General features: G+C 33.5%; 1 protein-coding gene across 2 annotated transcripts in view; it reads left to right on the top strand.

The window, feature by feature from the left end:
• Nucleotides 1-16369, top strand: part of LOC124369941 (phosphatidylinositol 3-kinase regulatory subunit gamma) — a 114209-nt gene extending 97840 nt beyond the window's left edge. For both annotated transcript variants that reach the window (XM_046828143.1, XM_046828144.1), the window contains exons 5-12: nucleotides 4262-4408; nucleotides 6127-6334; nucleotides 8218-8427; nucleotides 9473-9749; nucleotides 11014-11261; nucleotides 13550-13726; nucleotides 14154-14366; nucleotides 15163-16369. In XM_046828143.1, coding sequence (XP_046684099.1) covers nucleotides 4262-4408; nucleotides 6127-6334; nucleotides 8218-8427; nucleotides 9473-9749; nucleotides 11014-11261; nucleotides 13550-13726; nucleotides 14154-14366; nucleotides 15163-15400 — 1718 coding nt within the window. In that variant the 3' untranslated portion in view covers nucleotides 15401-16369. The remainder of the gene's footprint in view (nucleotides 1-4261; nucleotides 4409-6126; nucleotides 6335-8217; nucleotides 8428-9472; nucleotides 9750-11013; nucleotides 11262-13549; nucleotides 13727-14153; nucleotides 14367-15162) is intronic.
• The last annotated feature ends 2436 nt before the right edge of the window (nucleotides 16370-18805 follow it).

Below are 18805 nucleotides of genomic sequence, written 5' to 3'. Positions count from 1 at the left end.
ACTAGGCCTACTTTCGAAGAACGATTCAATTTTGTCCTTTTTGTTTTTAATGTCGTGTATTGTTGCACGACCAATGTTGTATTCTTTGGCCAAATGAGACAACTTATCACCTTTCTCTAAACGTTTTAGAATTTCGTACTTTTTATCGATTGTTAATGTCACATCTTTACATTTTTCCGACATCGCACTCAACTATTATAAAATATCGTAATACCACACACGAGCACACACGTCAACGGAACGAAGCTGTATACAGTAGTACTGTAGCCAGAGTGCAAGTAGGCAATCAACTGATGAGTGACTAGTGGCGGCGCGGCGGGCCGGTGAGTCATCCGTGTTTGCAGTGACATGAACCGAAGGGCATTGACCCGACCCGTCATCGCTCGCACAGTGCCGTATTAGAGCACGGCCGGATTATAGAGACTGCACTGTATATACATTATCTTTAAGAAGCTTAATGGTGTTCTAATACACAACATAGTTGGTTATAGTTTCAATGAAAACAATTTATTACACGATAATGTGATTACAGATAATAAACAATTTTAACAAGTTAAAGCAATGTTTTAAAAAAGTATTAAAGTAAACTAAACATTTTACAATTATTTCACAATGTCTACATTGCACATAGCAACTCACGTAGTCACTTTATTACATGTCTATGTTATGTATTCCCTGTTTTGTTTAAAAGGCCAGTGGCAATAAAATTCTATATTCCAGTTTACAATAGTTGGTAATTTGTGTAGCGTGGTACACTTAAAAAACATGAGGAACAGGCAATATATTCCTACTAGGTTTTTTTAGATTATGCCTCATGTTTTACAATTTTAAAATTTAAATGTTTTTCATCACATTACATGTATACATACATAAATATTATAATTGTTTGTGAGATTTTCACACATTTAACATGTTAGGGTAACAAAATCAATAAACCTTAGATTATATCATTGTTTTATGACATTGCAGTATGATATTATAAAAATTATAATTTTAGACTATCCTCATGATTTAGTAATAACTATTAATTGTATTTGGTACTGATTATTTGAGATTTTCATTCAACAATTTGATTCTGTACAGCCAGACTTTTCATACTTTAAGAAGTTAAATGTCCTATTTAATGTGGAGGTAGATTGTGTAGTATTACTTGATTTGTAGGAATTTGCTATATACTGTAGTATTTAATGTTTAGACTACAAGACATACTAACATGCATTCCTATGCAAAATTAATGCTCAAACTGTTTTTTTTTTTTTTTTTATATAGAATTCGTGTTAAATTTACTTTTTATACTGTATTAAATAGTTTAATAAGTATTTTCAACCGTTATGTGGGGTAGGCACATATAGATCTTATTTAAGCAAGATAGTCACATAGAAGGTTTGTTAGAATTTTCAGAGTCTACGAAAGAACAATATCCTGAAAATGAGTCATTCAGACAGTGAAAGACCATAGAAGGCTGTAAGTAAGAGGGATGTTCAGATTTTGAAGATGCAAATTGATGAGAAGATCTGTAAGCTCAGAACTTCAGTAAACACTCAAAGATAACATTAATGAAAACATGGAATGTCAAGGAAACAAGAAGATGGCTTGTGGCGTATGGCAAGAATTAGCTTTGTTGAAGTTACCTGTGACACAACTGGGGAAAGTTCTTGTTTACATAGAAGATGGAATGAACAAATAGGAATAGGTTTGGAAGGAGAGACAGTTGTGTATGAAAACTAAACTTTTGGAGGAAGTGGCATCATGATTTGGTAAAGAATCAACTCTGAAGAATTATTAAGTATGCCTGCTCTTATACTAGTTCTGAGAAAGCGTGTTACGGGAAGCTTTTAAAAGAACGACATGCTATTTGTTACATTTATTGGCCCTGGAGATGTGGTTATATAAGATAACACAATCAACTTAAACATAAGTGTGTGTTTTTCTTGAATGCTGTTTAAACCTAGTGACTTTCCAAAAAAAACCTCGAGTGACCCGATCTCGAGGGAGAAAGCAATCCCTGCTGGTAGTGTTTGTCCAACAGCACCTCCAGAATCTCTTTCCTGCTCTGGGTTAGACTGTCATTTGCCTTTACCAGTGACCCTAAATAAGTTTGCTATAGTAATCAGTTGGGTGAATTTTATTTAGCCTTGTGGCTTTTCGTAGACTATTTTTATCTTTGCAGAAGTTTCTCTAAGTTCTCCTTCTGTCTCTTTATTTCTTTCTTATACACTTGTGCACTTTGATGCTGGTCCCATTCGCTTGTTACTTGGTCCCATGAAATGAGTTTCCTTCTTTTTTTAGTATTTCTAGTCTCTTAATATACCAAGAAACATCTTTATTATGGCATGTTGTACCATTTGAACTGGCCTTTCAAGTTCAATTTCATTTCACTCCTAGGGAGCCCCACCAACTTCAAAAGTCGTCCCCCGCAGTAGACTAGACCTATCGATCTACTCTTGCACCCCAATATCTCATTTCCAGTTAGTGATCGATAGGGTTGCCCAGATTTAAGTGACACATCAGTTTTTGCTGTACTCAATGTAGATTCAACTGAAAGGTATATATCAGCCAAATTTGAACCCTTCTGGGGATTGCTTATGTTAGAGCTGCCCCAAAAGGTAAGGAGGGCGTTGGACATCTAAGGGTCAGTACATCCTTTCTCCCTGTGCAGTTTACAAACATTATTTCTACTCTGTTGGTCAACAGACTGTAATAGATGGATTCAAAACATATGCTGAGGCAAAGACAGCCTCTTTACCCCATTGATGGTTGGCAACTTCTACCACTACTGCCACCGTATGATATAGCTCTATTTTCGAAACTCAAGCACCACCTAAAAGGACGATGCCACCTCAATCCAGTAAATTTTAAAAATAATATAAAAGGCCTACACAGTTTCAAAAAGTTTCCAAACAACTGACTTTGTAAACATTTTTTGGCTTCGCAACAACGCTAGATTAAGTGCAATGACTCTCAGGGAGAGTACTTTTGAAGGTGATCACAACAAAAACTAAATTAGGTAAGTAAAATTAAGTTTATAAGCTCAGTCAGGGAAATTTTGTTTACAGTCCCGTATGGGTTTTATTCAATGATACTAATTAAACCTTTTTGTCTAAATGATGCCTTTTTAACCCTTTGACTAGTAATCCCGGATCAAACTCGGGAGCGCACTATGTGCCGCCCACAGTAATCCCGATAGCCGTGCAGGAATCACTCTGGTGCTAAACAATTTTCACAATAATATTTTGTGATGAATATCTCTTGCTTGAATATGACTGCGATCTAGCAGAATAAATAAGAAACAGTTTGAAGTAGTTTTCGTCATTCCCACTAGATTGCAGTTGTTCTTTTATTTATTTCTTTCAAACCCAATCAACGGTATTCAATCAGTTGTTCCAAGTGATCGGCTGACTATATTTCTGTTTGTGTAGTGAATATAGGTTTAACCTCACTTTTACATTACCGGTTGCTCTGATTATAAATGTTTTGTTGTTCACTGTGAGTAAATAAACATGGCTGTTTGTGTATTTAAATGATTATGTAAAATGGTGCGAAAGACTTACAGATGAATTTGTGGCTAAGATGCTCCCCTGAGACTTGCTTGGCATTTTCCTGCCACCATCCCTCCTGCAGATAAAAAGAACAAGCTCAAGAGAGCATGCCACGTGTGCATATAGACCAGTGTCTGCGAGCAGCGGCGCCGGGACATGATGTGCCGGGATTGTGACATTCTGCTTTGTGTTTCCGACTGTTTTCGCGCCTTTCATACCATCAAAGATTTCTGAGGAGATTTATGTAATGTTACGAAGTTGTACCTACAATGTACCTTAGTATGTTTATGAGAAAATATTCAACATTTCATCTTATTCTGATATTTTGTAAATATAATAACTTTTGTGCACGCTTACATTAATTTCTGTACAAATAAAAAAAAAGACTTCAAAAACGTTTAATTGACTGTTTTTCTTAACACATCTATTGCATTAAACCAAAATTACCTAAAAAAAAAAAAAACAGAAAAAACTTACTTGTTAGGGCACTCTTACTAAAAAAAAACCCACCAGTCAAAGGGTTAAACACCAAATTTCTATTGTTTTATTTCACATGCTCATGTTATAGTTCAACAGATTTTCAATAAAATAAAAAAATCAATTATTATTATTAATCCATCTTTTTTTTCTTAAAAACTATCTTTGTATAAACATATTTACTGTTATCTTACTGTTCTCTAAAAGTGAAACTTTCTAATTCGATTGATTTGTTTAAATTTTAGCTGTGGAGACAAAAATACCTCTGTGTACTGTTGACTTAACCGAGTACGATGTTCATGTCATCGCTGCTACCCTGAAGAAGTTCTTGCACGAACTGCCTGATCCTGTCATACCTGTTCAGTGGTACGATCGTTTTGTGGAAGCATCAAGTGAGTATCAAGTTTTAAATCTTAAACTTATTCTAATACAAATAATCCATAGAAAACTATCATATTTATGTATTTTCAAAGGTCACGCAGGTTACATAAGGGTGCTTAGCTCAGTGAACAGAACTTAAATAAGTTATAATGCCTTATTGCAAACTCAAGGGGTATAACAAATCTTCACAATAATCGTCAATACAGTAATGTTGGAAAATAAAAATAGTTGTTTTACAATCATTGCATGTTTTCAATCTGTTAAACTCTTTTAAAATTTTGTTTAGTTCAGTAGGAGGTCTGTAATACAATTTTAAAGCTGCATAATAAGTTTCTTTCCCACTAACTATTCAAGATTCTTTTTGTCATCACTAAATCTAAACAAGGCAAAAGTACACCACACCACGCGTTACGTAACAGGCTTCGCTAAGGTTTGCTCACAAAATTCCAAATCTGTATAGCTCATTTCATTCTCAAGATATCCTGCAGACAGATGGACAGACATACAATCACTTTGAAACAAAAAGTTTACATCCTCCCAGCAGCCAAAAGGGAAATTGTGTTAGCCTACTAATAAGCATTAATGACCCTCGGCCAAATTTCATGGTTAGACATGCAGCATCATAGATATTTCTATGTATGAATGAACTTTCATTCAAAATTCAAAGTGTGCACATGAAATCTTTCTCTATACATTTAGCCACTTGATGCATTTACATTTTTGTTCAGTAAGTTAGGTTTTATAGCAGTACTCAAATAAAAGTACGCAAGCTAGTGGGGGTACAACGTAAGAATGCACTAAAGTTTAATATGTCACCGGCTTTTGAACATTGACTCAAGTCTATTATATTCTTCTTATACTCCATGAATAAAAGTGTCACTTGTTAAATCTCATATGATTGTGCACAGCTAATTTCTCATTCCCCTCATAGTTACCAATAAGGCCTATGTAAAAATATTCACCACACTCGGCCAAATCCCTCGGAGTGACATGCACCATCATCAAACTCAATGTTCCTTTATAAAAATGAAGCTTCATACAACATTTCAAGCCTATATAGAGATATGTCCGTTCGTTTTTGAGATATGTGTGGACAGATAGACAGACAGAAATGAAATTTTTCTAGCCCCATGAGTGATTGACTTTACTAAAGCTCAGCCAATTAATATTATACAGCTCAAAGTGTTGAAATTTAAATTACTTTTAAATTGCAACTATTCTGTGGTAGATCAACTGTGCTGTGTTTTTAAGTTGAGTGCTCTATATGGATGCTTAAATAGGCTTATAATAATACAAGCATTACACTGGTCAAATTTAGAAAATGAGTAATTTCTCTTAACTTTTATGGCATAATAATTGTAAAAATCTTAAAAGAGAGAAATAAAGCTGTTATGGCAATAAACATTGTCATTTTTAGAAGTTGTAATTCAGTGATATATATGATATGCTTAAATAGGCTTATAATAATACTAGCATTAATACCAGAAAATTCACTGGTCATATTTTGGAAATTAATAATTTAATTACAATGTATTGGCCACACCCATAGTAGCAGCATGTTAACATAGTAACACTGAAAGTGTAGGAGGGAATGATGTCATGTCTATAAAAAACCAGATCACCACTGCAGCACTAGCAGTGTTGTATGGACTGGCCCAACATATGCCAAAACACAACCATAGCATTCCCTTGGTGTACAGTCCAGTGTGCACAACTATTGTCCTTGTAGGAATACGCAATGATGAGCAGTGTGGAGCCGTGCTGTACGGACTGGCCCAACAGATGCCAGAACACCACCGTAGCACTCTGAACTTCTTGATGGGCCACATCTGTCGCCTCTCGCAGTTACAGCATGCCAGAGGAACCAAAGAACCTCCACTTCAGCTTGTTCATGTCTTGTGCTACGTTCTTATTCGCCCTCCATGGGAAAGGATAATGTAAGTACAGAAGGCTCTCAATTATTAAACTTTATAAAATTTAATATATGGTTTAGAATTTTAGCGTTAATGTGCTAGTATTAAGGTTAAGTTTATCATTGTTTGATAAGCCTGGAAGGCCTTCAGTTCATGGCACACTGTATTTTAATCCGAATAACTGTATTTTTATTTAATTTCTTTGGGTATGATTTAAGTGGGGAAATAAATTTTAAAAACTTGTTTTATTAATCTATTCTTGAATGGTATTTTCTGTGTTTATTTTTTGTTGTTATAAACCTATTTATTATATTTATTTCCTGAAGAAGGTTTAAACTGCTGAAATATAGAACTTTTTAATTACTATCTTTTGATCTCTTATTCTGAAGATAAATAAATAAATATATGTATTAGACAGTTTTCAAAAATTGGGTTATTTTATGTAGTATTTGGAATAAAAAAGTTATTTTTAATTTTCTTTTTTTTTATTCAAACACTTTTTCAAATAAAACTTTACACTAAATTTAGCACGTGGTGATTAATAAACAGACTGTAATTTTTCAACACAAGGTGATATCAGAAAGTTCCTGGACTGTACTCACAATTTTTTTTTTTTCGCGACTGTACAACCTAGCGCACCAGTAGCCCCTGCCGCATCAGCCGCTGTCGTTGTACTGAGTTTCATTGTTGTTAGTGGTTAGTTTAGGTTAGGTTAGGTCTACAAGTTGTGCTTTGTTGTTGTGTGTTATTATTATGTAGCGATTTTTGTGGTAACTGATAAATTCCCCAATAAATGATTTTAATCGGTATATGGAATTAAAGAACATCTTTTGTTGACCGGTAAAGCTTAACGTTTGAGTAACTGAAAGCACGCGTTTATTTTCTGGTAAATTTTGTTTCTTATTTTTCTCATAGATTTATAAATGACTCATTATACAGATATTGATACACATGAAAATGCATTTGGAGTTATAGTAATCTTATCTTTAAATTGAAACATCCTATAATTAATTCTACAACCAAAAATAAGATCATTAAAGTGTTTGAAGTTTAAATTGTTCTTATGGTGCTTAGTGGTCAGTTGGCTCTTAAATACAGACTGTTGAGACCCAACAGAGTAAAAAGTCAATCTGTTCCCATAAATAAATTGTAAAAACTTTATGCAAGAACTGTAAAATGAAAAGAATTATCAAAAATACTCAAATGCTACTAAAGATGAAGCAATTTTGGTATTATAAATTGGCCCTTATCTAGTTTTGTGGATTGATATATTAGCATCTAATCAGTGCTAGGCTTGAAACTACTCAAATTTTTGTAAAACATTTACTTTAGATTTTGATACTGCCGTTCAGATTAGTATTGTTATTGTTCTAGGCATAGGTATTCCTTAGCCGGAAAAGTTGTTAGGCCTCTGAATTATAGGTCATTCTCTTTAGTTGCAAAAATCTCCTTTTTCAAACTTTGTCACTCACTCCTTCTTTTCTTTACTTACAAGGAAAGAAGAAGGTTTTATACACATATTAAACTGCTATTACAATTTTGTACTTTGTTAATTCTATGAAATTCTTATAATTTGTAATTAATAGTTAAAATTTAATTTACAACAGTGTAACCTTATAAATCGGTTTTCACTAGTGACCTTGTATATTAGTTTTAGGCGAGACTTGGAATACTGGTTTTTAAAACGTACCACATAAGTGATAATTTTAAAATTAGATTCCTAGCTGCAGATGTTATGTCTGCCTGATAAAATACCTTGAATTGTTAATTATGAAAGTTTGTATTATTTCTGTTGGTGTGAGGTGTCCAAAATATTAATTGCTGAAAATAATTTGAAACATTTGACTAGACAGAGATCACAATTTTAGTTGTTACTAAACGGTTACGGTGTGTGTGTATGTCAACAGACAACTGGTGTACAACACAGAGACCCACATCCGAATAATGGAGATGCTTTTGGTGCACGGAGAGTGGGGTGAAAAGTTGCCGGAGTTTCTGAGTGCCCCTGCACTGCCACCGCGCAAGATCTCGCGGGTCATCCCGCCCATGGGCGAGGAGCTGGCGGAGATGCCACGCACACTGCAGGAGGCTGAGTGGTACTGGGGGGACATTACCAGGTTTGTACATTATTGACATACACTAACTTCATACTGCATTAAGGAAGTCACTGTCCAGTTAACACTACGCAGAAAAATTCTTTCAAATCAATTAAGTTGTAGCATTTACATACTGCCGATCAGCAGTCATAGAATATATTTATATCAATAATGTATGTATATATATTAGAATAATGAATCGTGAACTAAAACCCTTTTTGAAAATTATTTTATTTTATTTCAGACATGTATTTCCGTATTACATCATCAGTGTAAACATTAACCTCTAAATAATAAACAAACAACTAAATATACACATGTGGACCATTTAAGCAGATCTTAAATTTATATGACACAATTGTAATTTTGATTAGTATTCTGTGTTTAATATTTTTTCAAAGATAGGGATTGTCTAATTTTTTTAGATTGCTGTTTAATATGTTTTGAGGATCTTTGTTATAGTTTAGATAAATATGTAATTTTTCTTTCGTTTTTAATTTTTCTCCTTTCCTTTCGATATCATAGTTCACGATTCATTATTCTAATATGAAGATTACCCTATAATATGGAGTTAATAACATTTTATATATATATATATATATATATATATATATATATATATATATAAATGCTTTAGTAGTCCTTGTGCCAACTGAACATAGGGCTTGTGCACAAAGTATTTCCCACCTCATTGGGTTGCTGAGTGTCTTGCTCTTGTGCAATTACCCAAAATTCAAAATGTAACTCTTTACATATATTTCTGAAAGTATGCAATCTAATTAATAGAAATAATCATTTGACTGTAATGGTCGTTTATTTCTCAAATGTAGCTTTGTAACAACTAATTTGTTTACTGTATGAAAAATGTATAGAACTGTGATGTTTGAGAAACTGTACAATGCTCTGACACTGTAAATGTTCAATATAGTTTTACCAGCAATAATCCTGCGTCGAGGCAACCTGTATTTGTGAACGTGTCTTGCAAATAAGATATTAATACACTCTTTTTAAGGAGGTTGTTACACTTATGTGCAGCACTGTGAGTGACAGTCATTGTATGTAACAGGGATGAGGTGAATGACAAACTGATGGACACACCAGACGGAACGTTTCTGGTGCGCAATGCTCTGAGTAAGGGTGGGGAGTACACCTTGACACTTCGCAAGGGAGGCTCCAACAAGCTGATCAAGATCTCCCACCGCAACGGCAAATATGGCTTCTCGGAGCCGTTCAAGTTCAACACAGTGGTGGAGTTGGTGAACTTCTACAGAGGAGTGTCCCTCGCACAGTACAACCCCACCCTCGACATCAAACTGCTGTACCCAGTCTCCAGATTCCAGCAGGTCAGGTTTTCTTCTTAGTTTTATACTAAATTTCCTATCACTAAATGTCTCCAAAACAGAAATAAGTTAATATTTTTCTAGACCTACCATCTGGTCTGTTCATGAGTGAAATAAGGTGATCCGAAACAGAAAGGAATGACACATTTTTTTCATAATTATAATTTTGTTATTAAAATGTATATAGTATAGTGAAAAGAAAACTGTAATAGAACATCCAGTTGCAACTGTACCAACTGGAATTACAAAATTATTGTTTAAGTAACTGCATATCCATTTATCTTATTCTTGTCTGATTTTATTCTGTGCCCTAGAATTTATACAGATAAATGGATTAGAAAGAACACATTGAGGATTGATTTTGTTTGGCAGAGTGTGTATCAATTGGTGCAAATTAATTTCTGTGTTAGTAATGCCATGCTGCACCAAACCATACGGTCTTTATACTCAACTTATCTGTACGCTGAACTGGATTCTCGTATATAGTAAGTTAGATATATTTTCGTGTACGTGCTCATAAAAATATACATAAAATATATTATTTCATGAGCAATATTTGATATAATACATAGCACTCTAATAAATAAACTCCAATTCAAACGATTGTAAATTTTACATTTGTAATAGCATATAATAGTACACGCAAACAATACTGTGAGGAGAAAAACTTGTTACTAGTGTAAAACAACGTGAGGAAAATATGTTAATTGAAAAACATGACGAGTTTAAGTCATGAAATTGGTTGCAGCGAAATAGATTGTATTCAGACAGCATCAATATAACTCAATGTTATAAGTATGTATTATTTTACTTTGTATTCTTGCAACTTTAAAACGCATTGTGATACTTTAGGCAGTGTTAGTTTTGAAGAAAAGTTTCTAACCTTTAAAACATAATTTTAGCGTAAAAGACAACAATTGTATGAAGTATAAAAAAGTTAACCACTACATTTTTTGCTTGAGCGGGTGAATGTAGGTTTTGCGACAGACGCATCAGCACTATTTAATGCGTACATAAGATCGTTAATTTCCAATGATGTAATAAAAGGGGATTACTATTTGATAACTTAGTGTTAGAGCACACATTTTTAGAAGGAAATTACCTTTACTTTTTTTTATAATACACCGGAAAGTAGGTCTCATTTAGTCTAGAAATATTCCTGAAATAGAATTTCTATGCGAACAATTAAGTCCAACAATGCCAAAGTGACCTAGTGTTATTATATAAAGAAAAACAAAACAATACAATGATTAAATGATTTTTGTAGGAGGAGGAAATCTCCGGCTCTACAGACACTGCCAAGGTAGTCCAGAGGCTCATGGAGTTGGACAATGAGTACGAAATGAAGACCAAACTGTACGATGACTATTCTGAGGACTTTGTGCTCACTTCTAAAGAGATACAGATGAAAAGACAAGCTCTGGATGCCTTTGGAGAGACTGTTGCCATGTTTGAGGATCAAATCAGATTGCAAGAGAAATTTCAGAAAGAGGCACAGCCTCATGAAATCAAAAGGTCAGTACATTACAAATTAATTTGATTTCTAAGTAAGTTAGTGGTTGATTTGAGAACCGAGTGATAGATTTTATTGTAGAGAAAGTAAATTATACAATTCCTTATCTTTTTTTAATTCATCAATTTCTTTGACTTAATTACAAATTTGTATTCACTTAAAAATCTCATACATTCAATGGGCATATTTAATTTGAATCTAACATTTTCATTTTCTCCCCAGTGAGTTTAGTTTTGAAACATTAGTTTCCATTCAGTTATCCCAGTACTGTTCATTTTGAGTGCTAGTAATATAATTCTTTGTTGATTTATGCCCTGTCTTATATTAATCCTTTCAGTGCCACAGGGATTATCTGCCGTTACCAGAAGTCCATATAAGAAATGCAACTATGATCTTCTGTCGTCACCGTATATTTTCAGGGTTATAAAATACTGTACTGTTTTTTTTCTAATGTCATATTCTGCACAACTAGACACTTTTTTATGACATATGATAGGTTAAAAATTACAAATAAATAAAACGATACAAACAATCTTGTGATGTAGAACCAAATTTATACAACAACTTTAGTTCAAATAGAATAGTGACTTTATTTTCGCAACAGAATACTACAAATTAGTAGCAGTTAATTCCACATTTACAAGACAACATTAAAGTACATTCACATTGCTAACTTTATACATTGAAAGCTAAGCTTAAGCAGGGCTTGAGTACCATTATTCAATTACGCTTGACTCAAGCACAGTTTTGCCTTCTGTTTATTGGTATTCATGTGATTTCAGTGACATCTCATGCATTATAAGTTTTGTTTCTAAAAGTTTCTCTGAAAGCTATGACCTTCCAATGCTTGAAATATTTGGGGCCAAGCTAAAAAGGTGATACATTTAATTTGAAGCTGAGGTTTACCAGTAAGTTTCAAAGGTTTCCGTCAGTTAAAAAAGTATGCAAACTTACCACTTTATGAATGATTATGTCTTTTTGAGGAATTATAATTGCCCACATTTGAGGAATATTTTTACGGTAGCTTGTGGGTTATATTCAAGGAAAAGTGACAATTTTTTGCAGAAAATTTGCTTTGGACTCTGGTTTTGCCAGTATAGTGCTTTAAAGAAAAGACTGCACGGATTTGCAGTTCTAAAGATTTTTGGACTTCAAAATGAAAATTTCTTGAATATCTTTTCCCTGCACTTGCACGGACTACAGTAAGTTATAATTATGCCAAGATTCAAGTTTCTGGTACTCCTTACCTTGAGTTGGAAATTTTATAATTTTATGGGTTAGCTGAATTCAGAGTAAGCCGAAAGAGAATGGTCAGTGTAGGACAAAGGTTAGGTTTGTCATGGAATAAAGCCAACCAAAGCGTATGTTAACCAGAGGTTATTTAACAGGGTTCATTTTAAAGGGAGGGAAATTTGACTGGGGTTTGCATTAAAAGTGTTGTATCTTAACATTAGTACATGTAGGTGGAATAGGAGGATGTACACCAAACCTTTGGTGCTGCAACATATGTAACCTGTTAACTACATTATGTCATAACATTTTGTTTATACTTAGTAAAAAAAATTTATAGTTTCACTAATTATAAAAGTATTATAGGGATAGAAGAATAAATGAGAATGTTAAAAGAAATCTGGAAATCCATAGAATTGTGTCTGTCCATGCAATTATTTTTGTATATAAATGTTCAGGCCTCAATGTGTTAATTAAGGCTTTCTGTGCTATTAGCCATTTAAAATATAGTTTGCCAGAGTAATTATATATATTTTTTTAGTTAAAAATGTAGCATTAACTGTTTTCAACTCATGAAGCTATGATTTGGTTATTTCGAATAAGTTTATGAATAGGTCAGGGATGTTGAATACACCAGAACACTTGGGTAGTATTATTTTTTCTAGTACAAAGCCTTGACTAATGTTGTTTTTTTAATGTAAAAGTGTGTATTAAAAAAAGTTGCTTTAGTTGTGTAAAACATTATTTACATCTTCAGATTCCTTGTAATTATTATTTATTATTATTATTATTATTATTATATGTTAAGTAATTGATTTGAACCATTATTTATCTGTTAATGTAATCACATAATCGGGTTAGTTTTCTTAAGTACTGTTATTGTGTTACATTATTAATCAGTTTAACCACATTGCATTCCAATTAATAACTAAATCGTTCTTGTATATGTTTTGAATTTACCTGGGAAATTATTACAAACCAGCAGATGAAGTTAAATAAATAAAACATGCATTTAATACGTATCACTTGTACGTAATAAATGATTAAATCTGTATTTCAGTTTGATGGAGAATGCAGAGCTCCTCCGGCTAAGACTGAAGTCATTACAAGAGAGCAAAGAACAACTTGAAGATAACCTGAAACAGAGGGTGGCTTACAACAGATCATTGGAGAGAGAAATGCATGCCCTGAAGCCAGAAGTCTTCAACATCCTCAAGCTCAAAGAGAAACACGCTGCGTAAGTTCAATTGAAGTCCACAATGTAAAAATGTTATGTTCGTATGTAACAAATTTCTATTTATTACTAACATATATCTCTTGTTCGTTAAGGAAAATACTTGCATGTAATGAAACTTGAGTATGGTGAAACGCTTAATCGAAAATAGTTCCCTATCAGGTTGTTTAGTCAGACATTTTCATAGGTATAAGGGTAATTTCCAGATGAAAAATTTTATTTTCTCACGTGTAAAAATAAACGTAAATTTAAAAAGTCGTAAAGTAAATAAAAATTCCCCTTTGTGTAAAAATAAACCTCAATTTAAAAGATCGTAATCCAGTAAATAAAAACTCCCCTTCTTTCCTTCCAAACAATCATCCATTATAATTAATACAAGACGAAAAGTGACATTATAACATTTGTAATGGTGCTTTGTACCGTTACTTAGTTGGCTGGATTCTCGGGGTGTGAAGTCACAGAGGATCGGTGACACGCTGTCGGTGGGCAAAGTGGAAGGTGAGGAGCTGCCTCACCACGATCAGAGCACCTGGATGTTGCATAACTGCTCACGCAGTGAAGCCGAACAGCTGTTGGTGGGGAAAAAGGATGGGACGTTCTTGGTTCGACCCAGTCGCACAGGACAGTATGCGCTCTCTATCACGTGAGTACCACTGCTGAAGGAAGATTCAGGTAGCTTGGTGGAATGTTCAAGATCTGCCCAAGTACCTATACTCCTGGGCGACTCTCAAATCATGTAATTTCTAAAAAAAAATCATTTAATTAACGCAAGGTAATAATTACAAATTTAATGTTTGAAAAACGTATAATAAGACACAAATTTCATATAATAGATACACAAAATAGCTCTTGTAAAAGTAGTGACTTGTGTTTGTTTTTATAGCTGTGTTCTTATTGCTTACTATCAGGTAAAGTAATAAAGTCAACCGATGTAAGTACTTTGCGTAAACAATTATAATTTATTCAAATATAGTAATTATGAGGTAAATGATAGTTTTTATTTTAATAAACAAATTAGAAGAAAGTTGATAATGATAAATGAATTGAAAAAAAAATGCTTTGAGTTGGAAATGTATGAGTTATGAATTAAAAATGTTAATAATTCCCAGAAATCTTAGTTTATAAAGTTTTCCTTCACCACGTTTTTAATTACCTTCTTTTGTAGAACTTGCAGGTCTAATGTATTAATTTTGTGTATGTGCTTTCAAATGTTTACATTAATTCATTTCCAAGTGTTATAAACTGTTCATGTTCTAAGCAATTTAAAGTATTAAGATCATAGTTATAAGAAGTGCCATGGAACCAAAATCCAGTTCCGATAAAGATGAAACAAAGAAGTAACTCATTACTATTTGATAATCGGTTACAAAACACCAGTAATGTCATCTGTACAGTTGTATTTAATTAGAAAGCATAAATATTTTTACTTGTGTCATCAGGTGCAATGAAACAATAAACCACTGCATCATCTACCAGACAGAGCGAGGGTACGGGTTTGCTGAGCCGTACAACATCTACGGGTCCCTCAAGTCCTTGGTGCTGCACTACGCTCAGAACTCGCTAGAGGAACACAACGACTCGCTGACCACAACTCTGGCGTACCCTGTGTTTGCGCGTGACTGTGCAGGATCCAGCGTTGAACCCCATGTGGGCTATGTGACATTCAACACACACTAGCACCTAGATCAAGCTGTCCATCTCTTGTCAACGAGTACACTACATCAAGCAACTTTACCACTACATCATATTCGCCAATGTAACTCTAATTGAAAATGCTAAAACACCACAACATTTTCAACTTTTGATTCCAACAGAACATAATACGAAGCATAATAGAATAACATTTTCAACCTTTGATTCCAACAGAACATAATACGAAGCATAATAGAATAACATTTTCAACCTTTGATTCCAACAGAACATAATACGAAGCATAATAGAATAACATTTTCAACTTTTGTTTCCAACAGAACATAATACGAAGCATAATAGAATAACATTTTCAACTTTTGATTCCAACAGAACATAATACGAAGCATAATAGAATAACATTTTCAACTTTTGTTTCCAACAGAACATAATACGAAGCATAATAGAATAACATTTTCAACTTTTGTTTCCAACAGAACATAATACGAAGCATAATAGAATGGATATAATTCAGATTAATATAGATTTTATTTATTAAGTTTTATAGGGATTTTTACAGTTTATAGGATGTTCAAATTAATGAATTTTTAGAGGAAAACAACAAATTGTCATTGCTTTTATACAATTTGTTTGAATCAAGATATTTTCTTACGTCTCATACCAGTGCAACTTTAATGCGAATAGCATATATTTTGTTATACCCAAGAAGGTGGGTTATTAGTTCTGAAACATTATATGTTAGCCTGAACATTTATTCAAAAACAAGGTTATTGTCAATTGTTCTGTTTTGTATTTCAGGAGCTCTTTTAAATCATAAAATTGTACGTATAGAACCATCCAAAATACAAATTATTTAAGGTTGTCATTTAGCAAACTCATATAAAACATATCCAAAGATACTGCTGATATTTTCAGTGTCTTATCAAAATGAACCAAAAAGGAAGCGTATTAAAAAGTAAGCCTAATCCAGTAAATTCTGTTATCACATCTTCTTGATTAAGCTTCTTTTGTCATATTATTATTTAATTTCATAATTATTAAATAATTGTTTGTTTGAAGGTTATTTTTGACGATGGAAGGATTTTGAAGGAAACAGGATTTTTCCGGACATTTGCCATCGTTCAGTGAAACAAGAAATCAGTAACACTACGTTTCGAGATCTGCAATCTGATCTCTTCTTCAGGTAAAGAACTAACCTAATACATATTTTATATGCATAATAAACATTAATTATGTATTAGGTTAGTTCTTTACCTGAAGAAGAGATCAGATTGCAGATCTTGAAACGTAGTGTTAAATAATTGGTTGAAATTTTAGTTTATGTGAGGCTTTATCAATATCTTTTGTAAATATATTGATATTGCATCACTAAAACATGTACATTAAATATTATTAAATTATTTACCAATTGACTTTTTTCAGTTGGTAAATATTGTTTTAAACAAAATCCACCATATAATGTCACTTCTGTTGCGGTCGTCAACTGCAATTTTAGGAAAGAAATTGGCTAGAAACCGGATTGGTGTTTTAGGTTCCTCATAATTATAGAATATACCACAACTTTAATTTCAATTATTTTTAAATGTTGTCTAAAATTGACAAGGATAGAAAAAAAAAGGAAGAGAGAAGGTGTTATAAGAAGTGCTCTAAATCATTAGATGTAACAATGTTTCTTGGCGAAAATGCTTTCCTGCTTTATGGTTTCTAGTACATAGTGAAAAGCTATACCAAAATTTAGTGCCACTCACATGCCGAGTCAACATTTGAGAAATGTAATGTCAGTGCCTATCGCTGTCATAAATTTAAATGTCATACGAGGGATTTTACAACTTAGGCAAAGAGTGCATGATAAAAAAGACGTTAAACTAACCAGGTTTATATTTTTTAATTTTATTTGCACTAAACATTACATGACCGCTGTGTAGCTGGAGTAACGGGTGCATTACGATCTGCAACTAAAATGAAGTTGACAGTTTAAAGTACTAAAAAAACTACTTCTAAATCTATACGAGAACTGCCGAGTAAATATGCAAACTGAGGTCTTAAAAACTTTTGCAAAATTTAGTCTACATCAAAATTTTTTCCCCTTAAAAGTACTCTCCCTCTATTGTTATGCACTTATTTTCTTATTTTCCACTGTTTAAAGCAGCACCCTTGGAAGTACTCGGCAGTTAGGCTTTTTAGTTTTCTCGTCGCTTCTTGCTTTATTATGTCCATATCTTCCCAGTGATATGTCCTTACCACATTTTTGCATTTTTTGGAATAGGAAAAACTCGAAGGGGGCGAGATTTGGTGAATAAGGAGGATGATCGAAGATGGTGATTGAATGTTTGCCAGAAACTGGTGAACAATCAATGCTGATTGTGCAGGTGCATTGTCATGGTGAAGGATTCATCCATCGCCTTCAGTCAAATTTGATCACACGCGATCTCTCAAATGCTCAATAACTGTAAAGTAGAACTCAGCATTTACTGTTCGACCTTCATAATGAACAACACCTTCATCATAAAAAAACCAGGAGCATGACTTTGATTTTCAGTCGGCTTTTTCTGGATTTATTTGGTTTGAGGTTCATCTTTTGCGTTCCACTCCTTGCTTTGCGATTTTAGTTCGATGTCATAATCTTAAAACCACGATTCGTCACCAGTGGTTATTCTCTATTGAGAAATCCAACATCGTTATCAACTGAAGTTTTCCAGTCTGTGACACATTCAACTCTTTTCAACTTTTGATCTGGCATCAGCAGCATGGGCACAATTTATGCAGACACTTTTTAAAACCCAAATGTTCAGTTAAAATAGTGTCACTGCAGATTTTCCTAGATTCAGTTTATGAGCTATCATTCAGATAGTTTTTCGATGATAGGTAAGAACAATGGACCGCACACAATCAATGTTGTCTCAATAAAGGTAGTTGAAGGTCGTCCGGCCTTGCATCATCCATGGCGTCTTGTCGACCATCTTTAAAACACTTAATCCAATCAAAAACAGATGTTTTCTTCAGAGCATTATTACTGTAAACAGCTGTCAACATTTCAGTAATTTCTTGATAACTTTTACCACACTGCCACCAAAAACTTGGTATAGATTCGTTGCTCCGTGATTTCTTCAATTTCCACTTTCAACAAACAGTAAAAACAAGGACAACTGAAGCGAACATAAGTAGTACTATACGCACAGTTCGACGATCAGCCAAGCACTGGCGGCTCATGGGGTCTGAGACAACTAGCGTCACCAGTGGACGGAACTATGATCCACGTCATAACCGCTAGTTTGTACAAGTTCACGTGTTTGTTGGACAGACCTCGTATTGTTACTAATCCTAGGCCAATTGATGGCCTATAATAGGTATAAATAAATATTTCTTCAACGTTCTGAAATTGCTAAGATTCATTCACTAAACATACATCCATCTGTATACTCTTGTTATGCC

Source organism: Homalodisca vitripennis, chromosome X (assembly GCF_021130785.1).
Source record: "Homalodisca vitripennis isolate AUS2020 chromosome X, UT_GWSS_2.1, whole genome shotgun sequence".
NCBI lineage: Eukaryota > Metazoa > Arthropoda > Insecta > Hemiptera > Cicadellidae > Homalodisca > Homalodisca vitripennis.
The sequence above is the reverse complement of the archived record's forward strand: the minus strand, read 5'-3'. Positions and strand labels throughout refer to the sequence as shown.